Source organism: Tinamus guttatus, unplaced genomic scaffold, assembly GCF_059628265.1.
Source record: "Tinamus guttatus ecotype Peru unplaced genomic scaffold, ASM5962826v1 Tinamus_guttatus_pri_ptg000240l, whole genome shotgun sequence".
Classification (NCBI taxonomy): Eukaryota; Metazoa; Chordata; class Aves; order Tinamiformes; family Tinamidae; genus Tinamus; species Tinamus guttatus.
This window is the reverse complement of record NW_028288774.1, coordinates 3,668,617-3,690,694: the sequence shown is the minus strand read 5'-3', so window position 1 is coordinate 3,690,694 and position 22,078 is coordinate 3,668,617. Positions and strand designations below refer to the sequence as shown.

At 40.8% G+C, this 22,078-nt stretch overlaps 1 protein-coding gene and 1 long non-coding RNA gene across 2 annotated transcripts in view; one reads left to right on the top strand and one right to left on the bottom strand.

Moving 5' to 3' along the window:
• Window positions 1-22,078, bottom strand: part of LOC148594501 (uncharacterized) — a 427,754-nt gene that overhangs the window by 272,750 nt on the left and 132,926 nt on the right. The gene's annotated exons all lie outside the window — the stretch shown is intronic.
• Window positions 5,074-22,078, top strand: part of LDLRAD3 (low density lipoprotein receptor class A domain containing 3) — a 96,115-nt gene continuing 79,110 nt past the window's right edge. Inside the window, exon 1 of the mRNA XM_088525762.1 lies at window positions 5,074-5,181. Within this exon, the coding sequence (XP_088381888.1) occupies window positions 5,148-5,181 (34 nt within the window). The 5' untranslated portion in view covers window positions 5,074-5,147. The remainder of the gene's footprint in view (window positions 5,182-22,078) is intronic.

The following is a 22,078-nucleotide window of genomic DNA, read 5'->3' as shown; positions in this document are numbered from 1 at the left end:
ACATTATCAACAAAAGCAAATAAAAACAATTTTTAAATACCAGTTGGGATTCCGATCAGGATCTGCAAACACCATATGGACTCACTTCTCCCATCTTTTTGCCTTGCTTTTCAGGAAGTCTGAGAAGAGCTCTGGCAGATTTCTTTCTTCATCTCTCATTTAACCATGAAGTCTTCTCTTGGGCAAGATATCTCTGAAGTTCCTGGGAACCCTGTCTGGTTTTAGACCTCTAGGTTCAATTCCAAATAATTTAGGACCTGGCACTCAGAAAGTTCAATTTTAGCTTAGATCTTATTTACCCATGACACTTCTAGGATCCTGGCTATTCCAATCCCCTCCACCTTGTATTTTTTACGACTTCTTTGTTTCTCACTGCATTTCATGCACTGTATATACAAAGAGCGCAGCGTGGTAAAGCACCACATGTTTTGAGAAGATGTAAAAAAAAAATCCACATATGCTTCCCTGATGTGTTTATTCCTGGCCTGGAGCAAAGGAGCAGCAGTTTAATGCTAGAATAGGTGTTAAACCAGAGCCATGAGTCAAGCTCAGGCTTCCAGGTAGCATAAATACCATAGGTGGTATAACACCTTAATTTAGCTGAGATTTTACACACGTAATTCAGTTTTACAGCAAATCGTGATTTTTTTTTTTTATCATCCAGACATACTGATTTACTTTTAGTTATTTATTTGTTGCTTATTTATTAGTATATCTTCAAGGGATAATTGGACTGCTACAGTCCTGACAGGGAATGGGTATTGATCTGGGCATTCCTTTATTGCTTATCTATTTTACTGCCACATAATCCTGTCCAGCCACTTGTCTTCACTTGCTTTGGATTCCGGAAGCAGCCTGGCAACTCCACGCTGCTCATTACAGTGATGGCAATATTGATATGCTAATTGTCCAGGAGGTGATCAGAGGAGCTGGGAACATCATCATCATCTTGCTGCTCTACAGGCAAGTAATGATGAGTTATTCTGAAATTGTTTATTGCAAATATTGACATGTTAGGTAATGAATAAAACTCACACTGAAGAACCAAAATTACTTTTGAATTAAATAAGCCCTCCAAATAGTATGGATTTTTGGTTGGTCTCTCCCGAAAGTGCAACCACTCAGAAGGTCAAGTATAATAAAACTGACATGAGGGAGTGTGCAAATGAGATCTGTCTGGCTTTATAGCTAGAAAAGTGTAACTATTGAAGTGCTTAATTTAAACGTGCATTTATAAAAGGGCAGGGATGCAGTTTTTCAAAAGTGCTCTCATTTTGCGGTTGAATCTGCTAATGTAGCCCTTATAGAATAGGGTTAGAAAGTAAAACAGGCGTCATAACTTTGCTTTGGGAAGTCTGAAATTATTCCAGTGTCATAATAAAAAAGGGGGAGGAGAAGGATCTTTGGGCCACCTTCATTTCCCTTGTGGCACCAAACACCATCCTGAGCGAAGGCAGACTGCATAGGTGCAGAGGGCAGCTGTGAGGGAAGGCTGAGAGGCTGCCCAGGCCCTCCCAGGAGAGCAGCCCCGGGAGGAGATGCACGGTGTGGGGCAGGAGCACAGGCCGTGCGCCAGGGCCCGGGCCGCGTTGGCCGGCGCTCTGAGCATGCTGGCCTAGCAAGCGCTTTCCGTCCCCCGTTCCTGAGTCACAAGCAGGGAATGCCATGACAGCCGCATCGGGCCAAAAGGGAGCTGCGTGGCAGGGAGCTCTTTGCAGGCAGATGAAAGGTGAAGTCGTTTGCCCAGAGCCCTTGGTGCATAGCAGAGGGGGAAGCTTTTCTCACGCACTCGTAATAGCCAGTTTGCCTTTTGAAAGTGTTTCCACCCTTCCTTGCTTTTGGCTTAATCCTTATATGCTTAACAAGCTTATTGGCGGGTACTGTGTCAGGGGTTAATGTTTTAGCATCTCCTTATGTGCTAGGATGTTACGACAGAAGAATCTGAGTGATATGAGGGAAACTGAATGCCTATTAAGGCTTTTCCTTAGAAAATTGATCCCCAGCTCCATTTCCCAAAGAGAGTAATGTTGCAATAGTCAGGAGAGCTTCAAGCTTCATACAGAGTGAAAGACCAAAACAGTAAAAAGCTGTAACGGAGATGAATTCTAATGGGTAGATGGGTATATGCAGATATGCTGACATGCCTGTTTAACTTGATGAATGTTAATGATGATGACAAATTTATAGATGTATTTGGATCTACATTTATCATTTTGCTGCAATATATTAAAAGCAGGATTATTATTATTTTGGATCCATCAGAAAGCTGTTGCTGAGCACAGTGCCAAACTCTGGCTCACTAAGTGGCAGTCAGTCATATACAAAATATTGCAATATATTATTACAATTTTTTGTTCTTAATTAATATAGCTCTGAATTTTCATCATCTTTAATCCTGTCACTGGGCATGACACATATAAATGACTGGAATTAATTTTCTTCAGAGTGCTGCTTCCAGATTGCAGCCAGCAAGGTTAGATTGCATCTACAGACATTATTGCATTTTTCTGCTTTGCCTGAAACCAGTCTAAACTCTCTAAAAAAAGAATCAAACTTCTGGATTATAAGAATGATTGTGAAATTAAATATGAATTGTGTACCAAAGTGGTCAGACAGGAGAAATGAAAAATCTGAGATTCTATTTCTGACATGCCAAGCACCTTTACCTCCTAGAGATGCCACTGAAAATGTAGAGCCCCTGAAACTTATCTCTGGGTAACTCTTGTTTCACAGAGCAAGACTGCCTGGCTGTCAGCATCAGGGGAAGATAACTCCCGAGTCTACAATAACTAAAACCGTCACTCTGGAGGTTGTCTGTCAGAGATCGGTTATTCTTCAGGAAAGGTCTACATACAATTTTTGTAGCAAATAGCGTTTGTCTCTGATACCTTTCATCTGGGCATCTCAAGAGAATATTTAATCGTTATGGGATTAAATCTCACTATCCTGGTAAGCATGATGCCTCATAAATGCATTTTACAGAGATTAAATATATTATGTAGAGTCTTAGGTGCACCGCGAGTTGGGGAGACAACTCAAGGCCAAAGCCAGATCTCGTGAGCCCTGTTCTCCTCCTCCACCAGCCAGGCAACCTTTAACGTGGCAGGGCTGCCGAGAGCCACCTGCTTTGCTCGCGGCCGCACCACGAGGAACCGTCCGAGCGGCTCTGGGGAGGGCTGCGGTGCGGATGGCAGAGCAGGGGCCTTGCGGCGCCCCGTGGGACGGCACCTCTGCGGGGCACCCACGGCCCCCTTGCGTGGCCATTTGGGCTGTGCCTCTGTCGCTGCCCGGGGTCACCTGCAGCCTTCAGGAGCCAGAGAGCAGCCACCCGAGCCATGCGGGCTGACACCGCAGTCGCACCAGAGTTAGTTACATAGTGTTTGGTATTAGGTGATGGAGGTGTTCGTAAATTAGAAGACTGATGTCATTGCAGGGTAGGGCAGAGGGAGAATGTGCATTTGAAAATGAAAATCCAGCAGAAAAAAAAGAAAGCCCACATATTTTAGAAGGGTGAAGAAAGCACTAGAAACTTTGGCTAGCATCAACTGTGTTTATAGAAACGAGCCTTCTTTGACAAGCTTGGCTCTGAAGAAAATTTCCCTTTCTAGCCCATGGCAGTTGTGCACAAAGTTACAATAAGTAGCTTTCTCGTAATGGATCCTGCCAAGACCACAGGCCAAGTGCAGTTTTTCATTATTCTGGCACAACATGCTATGAAGCTAATAAAAGCAAGAGGCAAATCTATTTTTTTTTCTGAGCACATTTTCTTGTTTTCTCTGATCAGCCTTCTGTGCTGCACCCTACCCTGCACTGTGGTTCATACCCAGCTGCCTTCTAAGCAGCCTAAAATCACGTTTCATCGCAGCACCTTTGCAATTTGTGTGTGACCTCCTGCTAGGCTGGGAGAGCTGGCCGGGGTGAGCGAGCGGAGCGATGGGCCAGGCAGGATTGTGGTGCTGGGAACCCCAGCGGGGGTCCGTGCTGTGCCGGGAGGAGGAAATTCATGCTTCCCGCAGGCTGACCTCGGGATCAGAAACCGCTCCTCTTTCCCAAAGCCGGGCCTCAGTTCTGGACACTGGTTCCCAAGCTAACTTCCACATGGGAATTAGCTGCTAGGGGTTAAAAATCCATTACAGGAGTAACAAAAAAGCTAAATTCAGGCATTCGCATAAGACCCTTAGTAAAAAACTACACTCATCCTTCCAAGTGATGTGAAATTCCTGTCAATAAATCTCTGCTTCACAAGCTCCTCTGACTATATTAAACATGAATTACCAGAATTCTGCTTGTACACGGCAATATTTTTGTGCAGATAAGTGGAACACAGTTTTAGAAACCATTTGGCAGCTTTTGGCTATTAGAAATGGGCTTAAATTGTTAGGAAAAGAGCTTGTGTTCACTCTGAGCGTTTCAGCTACTAGACATGGGCAGTGAGCCTGTTAGTGAAACTTTATTCTGCATACATACAAGTCTGCTTATGTACTTGCTGTACGCTGGGGAATACCTTACAACCAAAGGTACCACTTACTAAACAGGCAGCGATTTTCGCCCCCCCCCCAAAAAAAAAAAAAAAAGGCAGAGCAGCTTATAAGCTAACGTGTATTTCTTTGCTTTCTATCATTATATGCTGAAAGTTAATGTCCCTAAAACAGGGCTGTCCCTCCCGGCTTCGAGGCCAAGCGTCAGGTGAGTCGGCCTGAAAGCACGGGGTGCAGCCCCGCGAAGGCCGGTGCCGAGTCTTACAGGGGTATTTAGGCGCACAAGGCGGCTGCGATTGATGGGCTGCCGCGAAGCCGCCTGGGGCTCCGCAGGAAGATGAAGGGAGCGCGTGCCGGGAAATGGAAAGAGACACCCCGGGGAGCACCGGCACCAGCCCCCCGTGCTGCGGCGCCTGGCGCGGGGCAGTGCGGGCAGTCAGTCGTGCGGCGGCACCTACGGACTGCGGCCCCTGTGGGACCTCCTTGCCGCCGCGCTCCGGGGCCGCGGCCGGGCCGGGCGAGGCGGGGCGGCCCTGGCCGGTGGCCCCGGCGGGGCGGAGCGGAGCGCGCCGGGCACCGCCCCCGGCCCTCCCCGCGCCGCCGCCCCGCCGGCCGCAGGCTCCGCCGGGGCCGGGCCGCCGAGCGGCCCCGAGTTGGCGGCGCGGGGCCATGTGGTTGCTGTGGCTGCTGCTGGGCTCGGCTGGTGAGAGCGGGCGCCGCTCGGGAGGCGTGCTGCGGGCGCCGGGGTTCCCTTCTGCCTCCTCCGCCGCCGGGCAGGGCCGGGGGTTCCGGCCTCCCCTTCCCCGCCGCGCCGCGGGCTCGCTGAGGGGCGGGACGGGACGGGGCTACTGTGGCCGCGCGTTTGTCCGTGTTAACGCGTGTGCCTCCCTGTGCGGCGGGGGAAATGGGGCCTCGCACGACCGTTGGGGTCGGGGAGGGAGAAGGTGTTTGTCTCGCGGCGACCGTTGATGTGTGGGCGGGTGCTCGCGCCGACCGTTGGGGCCGGGGTCGGGGGGAGGGGAAGGTGCCTCGCGGCGACCGTTGGGGTCTGTGAGGAGCGGGGCGGTGCCTCGCGGCGACCGTTGGGGTCAGTATGTTGGCGCCTCAGCGCCGCCTCCCTCGGCTGCAGGTAGAGGGAGCGCGGAGGAGTGAAACGCAGGCTCATGAGGGGCCATAAAGGTGATTTCCCCATCTTTTTACTATTTTATTTTGTTTTTAAGTGTATGTTTTCAGTAATGTTTTCTTTTTACACTGTCTGTTGAAGTGAGCGAGTTGATTATGTTTTATACAGCTCTGCTGCAGGTGTGAATGATTTTTGCAAGATGATCTTAGTAGGCACTTTTCCAGAAAGTGTAAGTAGCCTGGCCTCATGCTGCTGCGTCTGTTTTTGAATTGTTCATTAGCAATGAGGTGATGACACACAGTGGGTAAAACTCAGATGAGGGATTTTTTTTTTAATGAGTATTTGCTGTCAGGAAGGACTCCTAAGTTTCACAGCTTCTGTGGCAAAACTTTGATTTAAGTTGGATTTAGATGGATAGGAAGGACTAGAAGCCCAGTTTGAAACTGTGTGGTTGCAAACTTCAGATGAAACATTTGTAATGCTTGTGAACTTCTTATATAAGTTTGGGTTTCTTTTTGTCAATTATTTCAGCAGTTCCTTATTTGGAAACCCCCAGGCAAAGCTTGGATTTGTTTATCTAGATTGCGTTGCATTACTCCTAATTAAGCTCCATTATAATGCAGTAGCCTTGCCAAAATTGCACCTCATTATCCTTAGCTAGGTGTATGTTTCCCTGTGTTTGAATATATTTGCCTGTAATAGCACCATGATATTAATGTGGAGGATTCCATGCTCTGAGATACTTATCTTAATCTGCTAAGACTTCCCAGCCACCCCCACCCATATCCTTACTACACCTTCCCCTGCAGGCAGTGACAATTCAGACCTGTTTCTCCTATGGCAGTTAGCACTTGAGCTTTCTGTCTGCAAACTGAGAAGTTTTCCCCGCCGATCTTGCACAACAGTTACCCTACAGTTATTTAACCAGAACCTCCAGCTTAGTTTGGGGCAGATTAAAAGAGCTTCCTGAAAATTTTTCTTCATGTGTTCTGTTTTTCTTTTGAAGAGTAAAATGCTGGGTCTTTGGGGATTTTTTTTTTAATAAATGTTTCTTCCTCTGTGTATTTTGGCACCCCTGCTACTTTCCCAGAGGGAGAATTAGTTTGTCTCTGCCTTGTTTTCCCTCTGTTCTGAATTTTCGTTCTGACTACTTCTGAAAATACTTCTTCCCAATTGAATCCTTTTTTGAATACAGAGAGGAAACCTCGGAACCCTGGGGAACAATTTTAGTTACCAGAAAATAAGCACTGTATCAACTCTCTATCTAAACAGTTGTTCCTGTTAGTGTGTAGAAATAACTGTTGTTTTGGATGGTGTCAGGGAAGATTGCAAGGCAAAGTTTGATCTTTCATTTGGATATTTATTTTTAACAGTATAGCTGGTTCAAGTGTTCCTTTTGATCATGAAAGGCCCTTTTTGCATGGGAACAGTTTTATCTTGTTAAGTGCTACAAGTTCACACTAGCAAGGGATAGCATGAATTTACAAGTCTGGTTTAATTTCAACTTGAAGTTGCAACTGATAATTGAACAGGAATAAAGAGAGTCTCTGAAGTTTTAAACTCCTTTTCCCAGTGCAGTCGGGGAGCTCCCCAGTTCCCTTTCCTTTTCCCACCTCTGTCCAGGTCTCAGGGAGCTCCCAGGCTTGTGCATACACATGCACACCCAGCCACTCTCATATCTCCTGTGCTCTTGCCACTGTTACTGCTCAGGTCCTGTCCCCTCCTGCATGTGCTGTGCTCTGACCTTGTTCCCTCCACTTTACTTTGCTCCCTGTTGGCTCAGGCGCTCCTGCATGTACACTAGGTCCTGCAAGTAGTTCGGTTAATGGACTGTGATGACATTATCAACCTAAGTCTGTGTAGAAGAAGATTTGTTTGTTAGTTAGAAAATAGACCTCTGTTTGGCTCCTCCCTAGCTTAAACTACTTAAGTAGTACAAGATGAACTACACAAAGTTACAGTGAGCATAAGATAGAGTTGTTTAGAGTTGCATATAGATTAAAGCTGTATTCCTGCAATTACGCTTTCAAGGCAGAGACTGAAGGAGGATGGTGATTGTTCTATGCATTTCATGTAAACTTCTGGAAATGTAGCAGTGTCAGGGAAAGGAGCGGGTCAGGCTAGAGTTGTTCCTGTTACTCCTCAGGAGCGACTCATGGTTTGGGAGCTTCCAGTCATCCTGTTTTTCACAACTCTAGTCATGACTGTTGTTGCTTCCAGTTGCTGAGTGCTGTGAGGCCAATAATATGATTGCAGTGTTGGAACTGCATGTTGTGATAGGAAGTGGAGATGGCTGGCTAAAAAATAGGTGGCAAAAATACACTTTTGGTACAAAAGTCAGAGAAAATGTTTTAAGCTTATTCAGGCTTAGTGTCCCACACTTTAGGAGACTGACAAGTTCAGTACTTTGGATAGAAGACTTTTGTGGTGATACTATAACACGTACCTGAATTTACTGTGAGAAAGATTGCCTTGCATCCTGCTTCCATTGGTATGTTGATTATCTACCGGGTGAGGAGTAAAATCTCTCCCTTTGCGGTTAGTCTGGTAGGCCATAGAATGGATTCTGTTTTTAAGGTGGTAATGATAGAGCAAGCTGAGATTCAAGCATCTCTCTGTTTGAGGGCAATTGGGAAGACATGACGCTAATTTGTCACCTCTGGATAGATTTCTCTTTTAAACTGATGAATTTTACTAGTTTTGATGCTATCTGGTGCTGAACTATCTGGTCCTGTAGTTGATGTGTGTGCTTATGCAGAAATGCAGTAATGTAGCAGGCATGTTGGAGAGAGGCCTGTGATGGTGATGTCAGAGTTCTAAAATTCAACGTCTTCTCTGTTAGGGGAGGTAATGCTGACTTTTACGAATTGGTAAAAGACTTTATGCACTGTCATTGTCCTACCTGCAGCTGCTCAAAGCTGATGATGTCCTCCTACCTGGAGTAGCAGGCACTGTGTGATGATTATTTAAACTGGCATACTCAGAGGTTGAACTTGAAAATGCTCACTGTGTCATCAGGTGGGCTTTCAAGAGGGAGAGAAAGGGAGGGAGAAAGACCTTTTGATTCAGCAATTCTTTGTTTGATTTGCTTGAAGTATTAAAGTAAAACTCCTGCTCTTAAGAGATCTTAAAACAGAGTATGCCAAGATGGTTTGTGAAACAAGTTTTAATGATGAAATATGTTTTAAAATGTCTCTAAAAGTACAATATTGAATGCCAGATTGTCCTTTGCTTCATATGTAAGTAGACCATGGGTGAAGGGAATTTTATAGTTTATCAGTTTATCATAAATTTATTGACTAGTGGATTTTTTTTTTTGGGGGGGGGAGATATTGTATATTTTTTAAATTTTAAAATAAAGCTATCAGGTAAGAATTTAAATGTAATTAGAAAAAAACACTTGGGCAGAAAACACTTAAGTATCTCTTGTAATGGAAGTTTTAGCTTGTGCGCGTATACATACGTGATCAGTGGAAAGTTTGAGCTGTATGTTTTATATTGGACTTGCTATGGACTAATAGTGTGTATGCAGATACTTGCTTATTTGACGTGTAGAAGCTTGTTAGATTGCAGTAGCTTGATTGTGTTTTTGAGTCTTTTTGCATGCAGTTTCTCACACTGGGATGAAAGTGTGTCATGTTTAAAGACAGATTAAACCCACCTTATATTGCAACCAGTGTTGACTATGAGCACAGGAAAGTCCTTTCAAATAAAGTGGTTTAATGCTAATTGTTTTGGGGGTAGGTTTGTGAGTGTTTTAATTTGTACTTGAAAAATGTGAAGTTGTGAGGTGTTTCCTAAACTGAGCTCCTGATTTCGTTATTCTTTCTAGTCACTTACACAGATAGTCATATCTTGATTTCAAAAAAGCTTGTGGAAGGGGATATTTAATTTAGATGCTGTTTACAAAAGCATATACTCTTTGTAAGTTTGAGAGGAATAAGAAATACTTGCTACTAGTGTAGAAAATGTAGAAATATGTTTAAAATCTAAGGATTCATGTGGATAGATAATCAAATGCACCCAGGTAGCATGCTCAAAGGAAGCAATTTGCAGGAGAGCTCTCAGTGAGAACGTCCTCTTCTGTTTTTTAAGTTGTCTTCCTGCTATGGCCTGAACAGTTATGAACTTGAGCACAGTTAAAACATATCAAGTAAGGGTGCTTTTTCTGTATGAGTAAACAGTTGCATAAATTGCAATGTGATGTATGCCATTGTGAATGGCAAGCTGAGGTAATGAATGGAAGGAGATATTGCTATTAAACTATCTTAAGTTGTTGCCTATACAGTGGGAATAATTCTTTAGCCCACTATGTAGAGTCATTTAGGACTGGGATTCATGAACTTGTGGCAGATAGAAAGGCCCTGATATAGGGTACCCTTAACAGTTTTAGAATGGCTATTGTACTACTCTGGCACTCTGTAAGCTTTGATTTATTAAAGACTGTGGTTGTGCTTAGGTAGAAACATGCTTTTATGTTATAAAATAGTGTTTGTTTCAATAACGTAATAAATATGGTCTTTCACTTAGAGATTTTTATTTATTTGTTTATTTTCTCCAGTGAAGATCCCGATTTGCTTAATTTAAGGAAAATCCCATAGTCCCCCAGAATCTCTGGTATTGACATGTTACCCTCTGTGTGCTTAGCCAGCAGATTCTCATTCCAGATCCTTGGGGGATGGAGTGGTTTTTTTTTAAAAAAAAAAACAAACAAAAACAAAAAAAAACCCTTCACTTGTTTCTCTCCCTATTTGATTCATCTGTCTCATCTCTCTACTACTTGTACCTTAGTAGCCCTTTCTCTCTTTTTTTGTATGTCAACACCTTGTCTTACATTGCACAATTGCGTAGTGCTTGGCATCAATTTTTTTCATGCCTTACACTTTGCTTTAAAATAGAAATAAGCTCGTACGTGTGCATATTGTCACCTATATATGCTAAGATTACGTGTATATGAGTGTGCTATGTTTCTATAGGCCAAACCAACAGCTATGAAACGTGTCTTCTTTCTCTTGCCTCTATCACCAGTGCTCTTCACCACCCTGCCTCCTTTCTTCTGCAGCCCAATGTCCCCATTTGTGCCGCTGTTTTGTATCAAGATTGCTTTTCCTATATTTTGTGGCCCATGTCATCTCTCATTTGATTTGGATCTTGCACTGTGCTCTCAGTGGAATTCGAGATCACTGGCATAGGGAACTGTGACTTTATGTTGCTGAACTTACTCTTCTTTTCCTGTCTTTGCTTAGCTGTGAAGTATTGAAGTCAAGATTGAGGCTATATACATCTTCTGTTGTGACAGATATTGGAAGATGATGTTCCGTTAGAGCAGAGTGTGTAGGAGTTGGTCTCCCTAGGTTCTTGCACAAGTGAAATGTGCATCTAAAGCAAATTACTCAATTCTCAGTCATCACTCATGAAATACTGTTAATGTTTCTTGCCCCATGGTGCAAAGTATGCAAGTATAAATGGCTCAATATTTTGTGAACGTATGCACTGGTATAAAATGTGCTAAAATGATTCCTAAGGTTATGAAATATGCAGAATGCCTTTACTAGGCATGGCAAAGCTCATGATTTCTTCATGAATAGGTATCTTAATAGACTCGGCACTTAATACCTCCGATGGAAACACGTTGCAGCAATGACAATGAACTTCAAAGGCAAAATATTCCTTTAACTTACTAACAAGCTCCCAGTCAACAGCATGAATGGCTCATGAGGCTAGGGCCCAAGCTATGCAGTCTTGTGAACTGGGTGGAAATGCAGACTTCTGAAATCAATATATTAGTCTAACTGGAACCTGAAATACATGTGTGCATTTTGTATTGAGGAGAGTGGTAATGTACCTACAGAATTTGGGGTTGTTTACAATTTATCAGTATGCTGATCATGGGGCTGAGGAGAAACTAAAGACCTGCAATGTTATGAGCAATGGTAAGCAACATACCTTATCAAGGAGTTGACTGACATTGTGTTAAACTGAGACGATAACTTCACTTGTTTGTGTAGTAGGAAAGATGCAGTGTAGATGCGGAATTCAAGCTCATGTCAGCTCTCTCTTCTCTACAAAGATTCCTGACAGCATCACTTTTTAGCTTTTAAAAAATATTTCTTCATTGCAACTTATCTTCCCAAATGACTCCAAAATTGTTAGACCTTATTTCATTCATGAAATTACATGTCTGTTACGGATTACTGCACAAGAGCCATTTCTCCTCCTCCTTCCAGTTTTAATAAAATATAGTGAAGAAGTATTTTAAAGTATAATTTCCTCTCTGATGTATTGTAGGTTTAAATGATCTTTTTGAAATGCCTGTCCTTTTGAACAAATGAGATATTAGTAGTGTTTTGGGCATCAGCAGAGACCACCCAGAATTAGTGTGAACTTGATGACGATGACTTCATACCTATAGCTCACTATATATCAGACTCGCTATTTTTTTTTTCTGTAAAATAGAAAGCTTTAACTATTTTGCACAAAACTATGCACATTGGAGTGGAAATGCCTGTTGTCTATTTTCGAAACAGCTTTGATAACTTTTAAGCTTTCAAATTGAGGGAGCTCTATTTATTAATGACTTCTACATGAGCTAGACTTCAGTGTCTAATCAGATTAGGTATCCTGAAAATTTCTGATGGGATCCTTGAAAATCTGCCAAGGGACTATACTGGGTTTTCTGATGAATTGTTTTAATGGAGCTCTGGCTTGCTATATAGTTAAGCTACATAGTTAACTGTCTTCAGGATAGCCTCAGGCTGCTTACTTGCCAATTTCCTTTTGTTATCTGTAGATAAATGTCCCCCTTATTGGAACTTAATACCCAATTAGCTGAGTCAAATGAAATCTGAAGATATAAAAAAGAGTTCTGATTACTGGCAGGATATTGTGGGCCTGAGGTAGAATCTGGAGTTGCTTGCATGTTAGTTGTTGCTGCCCCTTGCAAACAGTATAATGAGGGAAGCTGTTCACCCGTAAACGGTGATTTAGCTATATTTTCCTTGCAGTGTTGGTGCTTCGGTTGCTAGTTCATCAATGTTCGCAAAACTAGGCAGTGCCACTCTATCAATACTTCTTTCCATGTGAGAAACAGTCAGTGTAACTTCCTTTGGACCTGTACATGATCATATCATTGAATGTGGGCTGAGTTGTTTGAATTTGGTGAAGCATATGAAGAGAAAACATAAATGGAGTGAAGCTACATGATTTACAGTCACAGGTTTTCAAATCTTTCAGGTTAGATCTTGAAATAAAGGTTTTCTTGATTAATCTTCATCTTTTAAATTCCCCAAGCTTTTTTCACTGATTTCAAAGATAACGAAGTCTAAAGGGAAGTAAAATCTGTGCTTCAAATTGGTAACCAACTTTTTTTTGAGTTGACTCTCAACAGGGTGCTGAGTAGCTTTGATTAACTAGCCTCTGTTGCTTCTCTAGCTGTAAAATGAGCACAGCATATGTCAGTTTGCTTTCAAGAATGACAGCAAAACTTGCACATAGCTATCCATTACAGCTTGCCTTGTTGTTTTTGCTTGTTAAGCTCATACCCATCAATGCCATATGGTCTATGATGTTATCAGAGCCTGTTAAAATTAAACTTTATGATATAAAATTCTGAAATATCTGGAGGTAGAGTCTTGCCCTAGGAGAGAAGCATGTCTAATATGAAATACCTCCAAGGCAAATGACCTTTAGGAAGTAGGACAGTCTTTCTATCATTGCAGATGACCCCTAAGGTCTGGTGAGTTGGGCTTTGGAAAATTGCTGTCTTCCAAACCATTTTAAAAAACACAGTTTTGCATCCCTATAGTAAAAGTAACTTGGCACAGGCTTAGTAAACACCCCGGTGTTGTTTGTTTTGCTTTTCTTTGAAGAATGTTGATCTCTTGTTCTAGAAAATGTGTGCTATTATGCACATACTTTATAGTAAATGTTTTGGTTAGAGGACATTTAGAATGAGAGAGAGAGAGATCTTAGTCAGTAAAATGAACTAGATATAGGTAGTTGTATAAATAGTCATTACATATTACCAGAACAAAATCATTTTGAAGAAATTAAAATATATAATAATAATTTGTTCTTAAGCAAGTTTCCCAAGTCGTCCCCTTCCCTTCGTTCCCTCAAATTTTCAACTCTCTGTTAAGCAGAGCATATGTGTGTTTTTGCAAGAGGAAAACAAAAAATGGTGTTGTGCCAGGGTTCTTATTAAGCTCCAGTGAGTGTAAGTAAAGGCCTTTAAAGAAGGACTATTAATTTTGTTCTATAAAATGACTTGATTTTGCTAGGTTCAGTGGACCATTTATTCCTATTGAGTTACTGTGTGAACTAGGTCTAAATGATAGTGAAATAGACTGAGGAGCTCAGAGACCAAGTTCTTCCCTGAGAGGGTGGACCCACCTATATTTAAATCAAGATCCCTGGGCTGGTTGTTAGTTCTTAATCTGATTAAAGAGTTTTGATATGTCTTTGCCTGTTTACTACTGAGGGAGAAAAAAAAATCCTTATGTGTAACCTTCTGTATTTGGGAAACTACTCATCTTTCTGTATAGGTATATAGATATCCATCCTTAGCATCGGAGCAACATGCAAACATAAATTATGTATGCTTGCAGCATTCCTGTGGGATAGGAGAGCTTTAGTAATCATTAACGGATAGGAAAACTGAGACCAAGGAAAGCAGAGTAATATGATCATGCAAGACATCTGTGGTAGGGCTGAACGCTGCCTCTGGTTGTCTTAAATTCCAGAAAACTGCCCTTTCCTGATAGGGATCCTATCCACAAGGCTAGAATATGCTGCAAGTACCAGCATTAATGTTCCTGCTCCTGCAGCTTGCATCGCTAGCATTCCTGTTGAGGGGGAGCGGATTAGAAGTTGGCACACTAGCATTAAACCATCGTATTGCTTAACTTGGGTTGGATGAGTTATAGCTGTCAGTTTGAAATGCTGGATTCATGTCTGCCTCGACTCTTGAAATTGCCATTGAGGGCAAAAGGTCCAGAAGTGTGAAAGAGACTTAACTACATGTAGACAGTATGTAGTAAGACTGTCAGTCCAGTAAGCTTGATAAAGAATTGGAAAGGAGTGGATTAAATAACATGTGAATTGAATGTTTTTGTCCTGGAGTGGATTAGATAATACCATGTGAAGTGAATGTTTGTGTCCTTTTGTGTCTGTTTTGATTTTGATACTGGAAAGAAATAACTGCATGGTTGGAAAGTTCTTGTGTGAGGGATGGTAGGAGAATGAGTTTCTAGTCTTTTCCAGACCACTTTCATGCATTAGCGATAGTGAATGTAGCTGTCCTGAGCAGTTCTGAGAGGCTTGTAGGAATGCTTTAAATCCACAGTGCATTCCCAGACTTTTTATTGAGTTTGTAGTTGATTGTATTAGCAAAAAAAAGTGGCTAAGCTAGAGGCAGGACTCAATGTATCTTGAAATGGTGGAACTTGAAGACCTTCTTTTATTTCTCTGGGCCAAACCCTGCCATCACTGATATGTAGGAGACAGAGTTCCGAGCACCCCACCGCTCTTGGTTTTCTCTTTTGCTGCCCCTTCCATTGAACATATTGTGTCTTTAGCACACTTGTTACAAAGGTAGCAAGTGCAGTGATTGCTGAAACTATTCAGTGTTGTACATGAAGCACTTGCATAGCCCTCTAAAGACAGAATAGTTTACAAACAGGTAGATTGGGGCACAAACAAAGGTGATGTGTGATCTTGTACAAATAGAGCCAAGATAACATCCTAGAGATAACTTATAATACTTGACAGTGCATAACATTAGGCAAATTCCTTGCTGTCAGCCTCACTTTATGACTTATGTAGGATGGAAATACCACTTGCCCACTTCTGTTTCCTCAGCTTCATAAATGCGAGTAAATGCTTAGGTCCCAAAGTGAGTGGTATCAATAATTCATTATCATTTAATTGCTGGAGCTACATTTATGATTGATTTGGTAAGTAGGACACCAGCAAATTGTGTGTTTCCCCTGTCAGTTTCAATTCACTACTTTAGCAAACACCTTGATGTGGGAGTCGTTCAGATGCCTTTTGCTGTTATGTGGATACTCTGCCCCTAGGGTTCCACAAAATGAAGATCTTGCAAAAAGAATAGAACAAAAGGCCTCAAATGAAGTGATGGGATGCTTTTTACAGCCACAGCTTGTCACCGAAGGACTGAACTGTAGGAAGGCTGGGATTGGAGGGCTCAGACCTGTGTGTGACACACGACTTCACTGCATGTCTCTTTCTTTTAGTTGCTCAGGTAAAGAGCAACTCCTGGGCTGTTGTCTTTTCTTCCTGCTGGTGCTCAGGGTGATTAAAGATCTATAGCTCTTGTGTGATGATGTTGTATATAGGCCTGGATAAGAAAGCCAAGGTGCTTTGCTTTGACTCATGTGGACTGTTTTTGATGTTTTTCCCGATACTGGGAATGCATTATTTTAGATTAAATGTCGGTTGCAGATGTACTTTGGTTTTTTTTTGTGAGGAATATAATTTATATCATACCATCATAAATGATATGTATACTGAGATTTGGGATTATGTAAGTTTGCCTTCTAGTGTTTCCTGATTAGAAAGGGGGAACTGCCTCCAATCTCTGAGAGCACAGAATGACAAGTTTCTTTTTTGGCAGCAGTTCAGACAGTGGAGAGGAGTACTTAAAATAGATGGCCAGGAAAATATGTGGTGGTAGTTTTTATTAGCACAGGGTAGTCTCTGTTCTATGTAGCATACTAGATAAAAATGAGGAAGCAATGCTGTATCAGCCTTGTAGGCACAGCAATAAGAGATGAGAAAGACTTATTGGTTTATTTATTTTATCCCCTAGGACTGCTGAAAGATCTTGTTTTCCAATACCTTGTCCAGTCCAAATGTAAGCAAGTGCAACAGGACTTTCAATATTTAATCATAATATTCTCTCATTGCATTCTTTTATTCTGAGGCATTGTCTTTATTTTATAGAGTCTAAACTGTCTAATACCTGTGCAGACTTCAGCAGTCTGAGTAGTTAAAGACTGTACTTACACCCTAATAAATAGCACATGGTTTTTAAGTGTGTTTTATCTGAGTCTAGTTTGTGTAGATTATTTTTCTGCAAACATAATTTCGAAGTGGATTCTATTTTTATCCTTTTTTTAAACATATATCAAGAATTATTGTTACTATTTCTATACATTTTTGATAGTGTTTATCCTAATTCTTTTCCTATTTAAATGAACTTATATGACTTTGTTTCAGTGGATGAACTCCCCATTTTAAACTGCTTCAAATACAAAAAATGAATTGATAAATGATTCCCAAAACAAGGCTTTTTGTATTTAATCTGTTCCACTTGAAACTGAATTCCAGGTTTAGGAAAAAGATGGTCTTGTAGCATGAATCAAAAAGTAAATGTAAGTATGATAGTCTTTCAGTGATCTTGTCTTCACTTTTTTCTTCCTCTCTGTACTTATAAAAATTAGGAGGGATTCTTGCCCTAAGGAGGAGAGAAGTAATAGAGATTCGTACCCTGAAAATTTTTTATTGTCTCTTGTAGACAGCTATTGTAGATCTGAGCTATATTTCAAATGCTTGCTCCCTGAATCTGAAACGTTTTGCTCAGTGTCTTTGATTACGTGCATGTTTAGAGTTTCCTACGGTGACCTTGATGCTTCAAGGTTGTGCTGCTCTGGAACAGCTATAGAAGTACCAGGACCTGCAGTCACCCTTCTTGTTTTAATTTCTAATTAACAAATTTTCTTTAAAAATTTTGTTGCAAAGATGAAATTTAAAAAATGTGAAATTTCATGACATCTGGAACAAATAAATAATTTTAGTCAGCTGTAATTCACAGTATCATTCTTACCTCTTTTCAGAGTAAAGAAGAAAATATTTAAACAAAATATGCTGTTACTGTGAGTGAATGAAGTTCCATGAACTTGTCATTGGCACTGGTGCTTTTGATTTGAGTTTATTTTGGCTAAGATATCTTGGAGTAATGTACCTGCACAGTCATAATTGGAAAGGGAAGAATGATATAGCTATTTAAGGCTTCATTTTTTCATAAGCAAAGTGCTTTATTCTGTGCTCCCTTTTGCCAGTATGATTTTAATAGCTTCAGATGATTGATACCAGTGTAAAACTGACCCAACAGAAGGCAAATTTCAGAGCTGGTCTGGGACATGGTGTGGACATAACTGAATTTCTGTTTCTTCTGGCACACTCAGTTTTCTGCTCTGATTTGGGGGTGGATGGGGGAAAGAAGCTTATTCTGTCTGTGTATCTAGAGAGCTTTACCTTGGTTTTCATCTTGTTGTGTAAAGCTGTTCATACTAAATAAGTGTTTGATTGCAAAACATCTGTTAGCAGGTTCTTCTTGCTGACAAGGTGTCTCTAGAAAAACACGAAAGGTTTCTTGTGATACAGGAAAAGTTGTGTCACCTGGCTCTGGCAGGTGCTCAAGCTTATTGTGTAGGGTATTCTGGGCCTTTTGGAAAGGTATTGATTACAGGGTTATCTGAATTTCACTGTGTATGTGCCAATAATGACAAAAACAAAGCTATGGTTACCTTATTAAGTAGCCAGCCCTGCAGATCTTTCTGCCTTTGGAGTGGAACTTAGTAATTCTTGAAGGATGCCCAGTGTCATTAGTTTTTCACAGACAACTCATTTGTTTGAGTTGGTAATATCCCTTTTTATCTTCATACCTACCAGCTAAGAGATGCCTTCCTCCTCCTCCTTTTCCTTCCTGCTCCCTGCCCCCCCACCCCCACCAAAAAAAAAGTCTAAATCATGGTATAAATCTTGTTCCTTGTGTAGAGGAGATGCTGATCATGTGAGTAATCGTAGTGACTGTGCAAATGGTAACAAAGCAATTGCTATTGTCATCAGTTTAAAGACTACTGTGTTTGGGATAATGTCTTATCACAGACGTGTTCAGGTGTCCTTTGGGTTCATATATGGAATTAACTTGCCTTGTTTGATGATATGTCTTAGGTTCAGTGAAGTTTGTGCATGCAATAATCATCTGAAATCAGTCATTACTTAGTTTTCCTTTTAGATTAATTACTTTAGACACCTGCTGGGAAAGTGTAAAGAGCTAGCAGATAATTTAAATCTTATTGGCTAACAGCATCATGTGCTTCATATATGAACACATTGGTGTTGTATAGGATCTTTTCAAAGCCTGTGATCTGTTTCCCAATAACTAAGTTGTTCTTAGGGTGTTTGTGTTGGGCAAATATTACTAATTATATTGTATTTACTGTTATCTTAATTTCCTTTTTACATTTTCAGGTGGTCTACAGATAATGAATCAATATTCATGGTAAAAAGTTTTTAAAAAAATCTTGATGCAAATATCCTTATACATAATTTGCAGCAAAGAATGAATGCATATTTTTCCTGTGTGTTACAACATTTTGTGTTTGAATATATGAGTAATTGTATAAAAGAATAGGAAGACAAGAAAAATATATAATAATCACACTAAGCATTTTTGAGTGTTATAAATTTAAGTTATATGAAATTGTATTTATTAATTGAGCTTTAAACATTTGTCTTTTTCCTTTTGTAAAAAGGACTGACCCTTCAGTTTAAATAGAAAGCAAAGGCAGTGCCTTTAATACAATGGACAACTATACTGTTTATTTCTCCTGCAAAGACTCTGGTTACATGGCCATTAATGCCTAAATTATTAATGAAGTATTGCTGAAAGAAAATACTTTTGACCATTAGTTATCCTTTTTCCTCTGTGCATTTGCAGTCATGGCCTACAGGAGTCTCATTTTGCATCAAGCACTGTGATGCAGGCAGGCTTTCTTGCAGATTAGAAGTGGAGAACGTGGCCAAGCTGTCTGTTCTTTTGCAAAGCTCACTTTTTCTAGTACTTGAATGTAAGTTGTTTGCTTTTAGGAGCAGAGAATAAATTACAACATCCTCTTCCATACCGGCACGAGCAAGCATGTCTGGAATTAATCAGTGTCGGGTGCACTTGCAGAGGTTCCTCTGAAAACAGAGGAGCCTGCCATATTGCAGTTTGCGCCCTGGGTTCACATGTCTCTCTCCTGATGATGCTTATCCGAGACAGTACTGCATATTGGTTTTGCTAATGTAGCAATTAGTATAGCCATCCTGTTATATAGCTGCAACACGGTGTAAATAAGCATTAGTGTTTATGAAGAGGAAAGTGTCCCTTTTTGGAAATCTGCTGAAAGATAGTAAAATCTTTTGTTCAACATAAAAGTGAGAAAAGGAGGCTGAGAAGATCCCATTATCATGGACTATATCATCTAAGTACTGGGTGGTTCTTCTCAGCCAGGTCTTTTTGCCTTTGTAAGAGTGACTTCTGGACTAAAGCACTGATCTCCATATACTTCTCCAATGCAAATCTTGAACTGTGATTGAAGGGAAAACCTACAGAATAATTGCTCAAAATAAAAGTTCCCTCCTGCAACTTTCGTAGGAGGAGACACATCAATGCTTAAGTCCCTTCTCTGTTTCTTCTCTGTTTGCTTTAATCTTGTCTGAAATATGTAATCTCATTCTAAAATGTTTAATTAGTTTTCAGAAGTTACACTAGGGTCTATTACTTCAAAGATCGTCTTATCCTGCCCATGAGGTTTGTTTCACTGATCATAATATAGCAGGTTTAGGAAAAATAAAATCTCAGAGTATGAAATGTCTCATTTTACCAAGCTTTCTGCTGTGGAAATTAGAATCTTGTCCAATGTGCACAGCAGCTGGTGTGAGGTAAAAATTGGATTCTTACTTGGAAAGAATTGGAGCTGCCTTGTTAGCAGAGATGGCCAAGTGCAATGGCCTGTAGAAATGCCAAGGCACAAAAATGCTTCTCCTGCTTGGTGCTGTTGCCAGTGTGTGAAGTGGGATAGAAAAAGCTTTTACTAATGCTTCTATGTGTTACACTAACAGTCTGGTAAATTGTACCGGCTGTCAGTCAGCACTGCATTTATATTACTCACCAGTGTCCTACATATCCAGTTTTCACTGTCTTCTGAATATCTTGTAGTAAATGTTGTCATTGGGGTGAGGCAGAGGAAGAAAAATGCAAATATTATATTTATGGAGTAGTGAACCATAGTTAGAGCTAGCTAGTTACTGATTCTCTGTGGAAGTGAGAGGAATTTGAATGTCATAGGTCTAGAGAAAATATGTTCAGGTTGTCCTTGATAGTTGCTTGGCACTAGCACAGGTAATTCCCTGCTAACTGACCAAAAGTAAATTACTATTTTAACTTGGCAATGAATACGCTGTGTTGCCTTTGTCTTTATTCCGGCCATTGCAAATCTGTATATTTTTTCTTTCTTTCTTTAGAGGGAGGGGGAAAATAAGCAAGCTTTCATTAAGTGTGATATCTTTCTGTTAATTCTAATTAATCAAATACATTCTCTACCAGTAAAGAAACACAGTATGTGAGACCCACCCTGCTGAATTTACACCCTGTAATTTTCAGACATTTGTTGCTGCTAAATGGTCAGAGTGACTGGAGCCAAAAATACCTGCTTTGCAATTTTATCTGCTGGGCTGGTATTTATGGGAATGCATAACTGGGCCAGTGCAACTAGAAATTAGATTTAACCCTTAACAGCAACAGACTAAAATGTCTGTTCATGATCCGCTTCCCATGAAAAGGGAATCCTTGAGATGTGTAAAAAAGCAAATGTATTCTGTCTTGGAACCAAGTAAATATACACTTCAAGAATAAAAATCTCTTTTGTCTAGGTATCTTGAGTGTTCTGGGTCACTGCAATATTGTTAACTTCTGGTTTTGTTGAAAATTTTCACAAAGTTGTGGAGATTTTGTCCATTCACTCCACATAGTCTATGGAGGATTCACAGGCTCACAACTTTGCTCCACAAGCCTCCCAGTGTTAGTTGGTTTGGTATTTTCTCTCTGGCCATGCTGCTGCCCAGCTTTTTGAAAGGACACTTTGTAGCCTGAATAAATATGATAGATGCCAGGAGAAATGTGGAGCTTTAAGAGGCTATTTAACGAAGAAAATGATCTACAGGTTTGTAGTAAGGTTTTAGAGATCCCCTGATGATACTACCAGGGCGTGGGAGGAGCGCTCACTGCAAGAATACCTGACTCAAAATGATGAGTGAAGCTTTGAAAACAAAAATGGTTTTGCAGTTCATCAGAAACTTGTTAATTTATGTTAAGTCACAAGTTATCCAAGAATTCATCAATCCTAGTAACACACTGCATCCAGATTTGGAAGATGCAAGTGACTTAAGTGAGATAACAGAAATATTTGGATTTGCGACTGAAGTAAACAAATGCTTATTCTTAGTGGAGTACGTTGTTAAGCTTGTCTTCAGTGCCTCTTGTCTAATGGGTACTTTGTTTTTGAGGACATGATAGACTTTAAAAACAGATATTTTCTTTAGTGGCAGCTATTCAAAGGATTTTAGCAAATAAAACAGAATTGGCAGGAATTGGAGAAAAGTAAAAAGAGAGAAAACTGAAAGACTACAT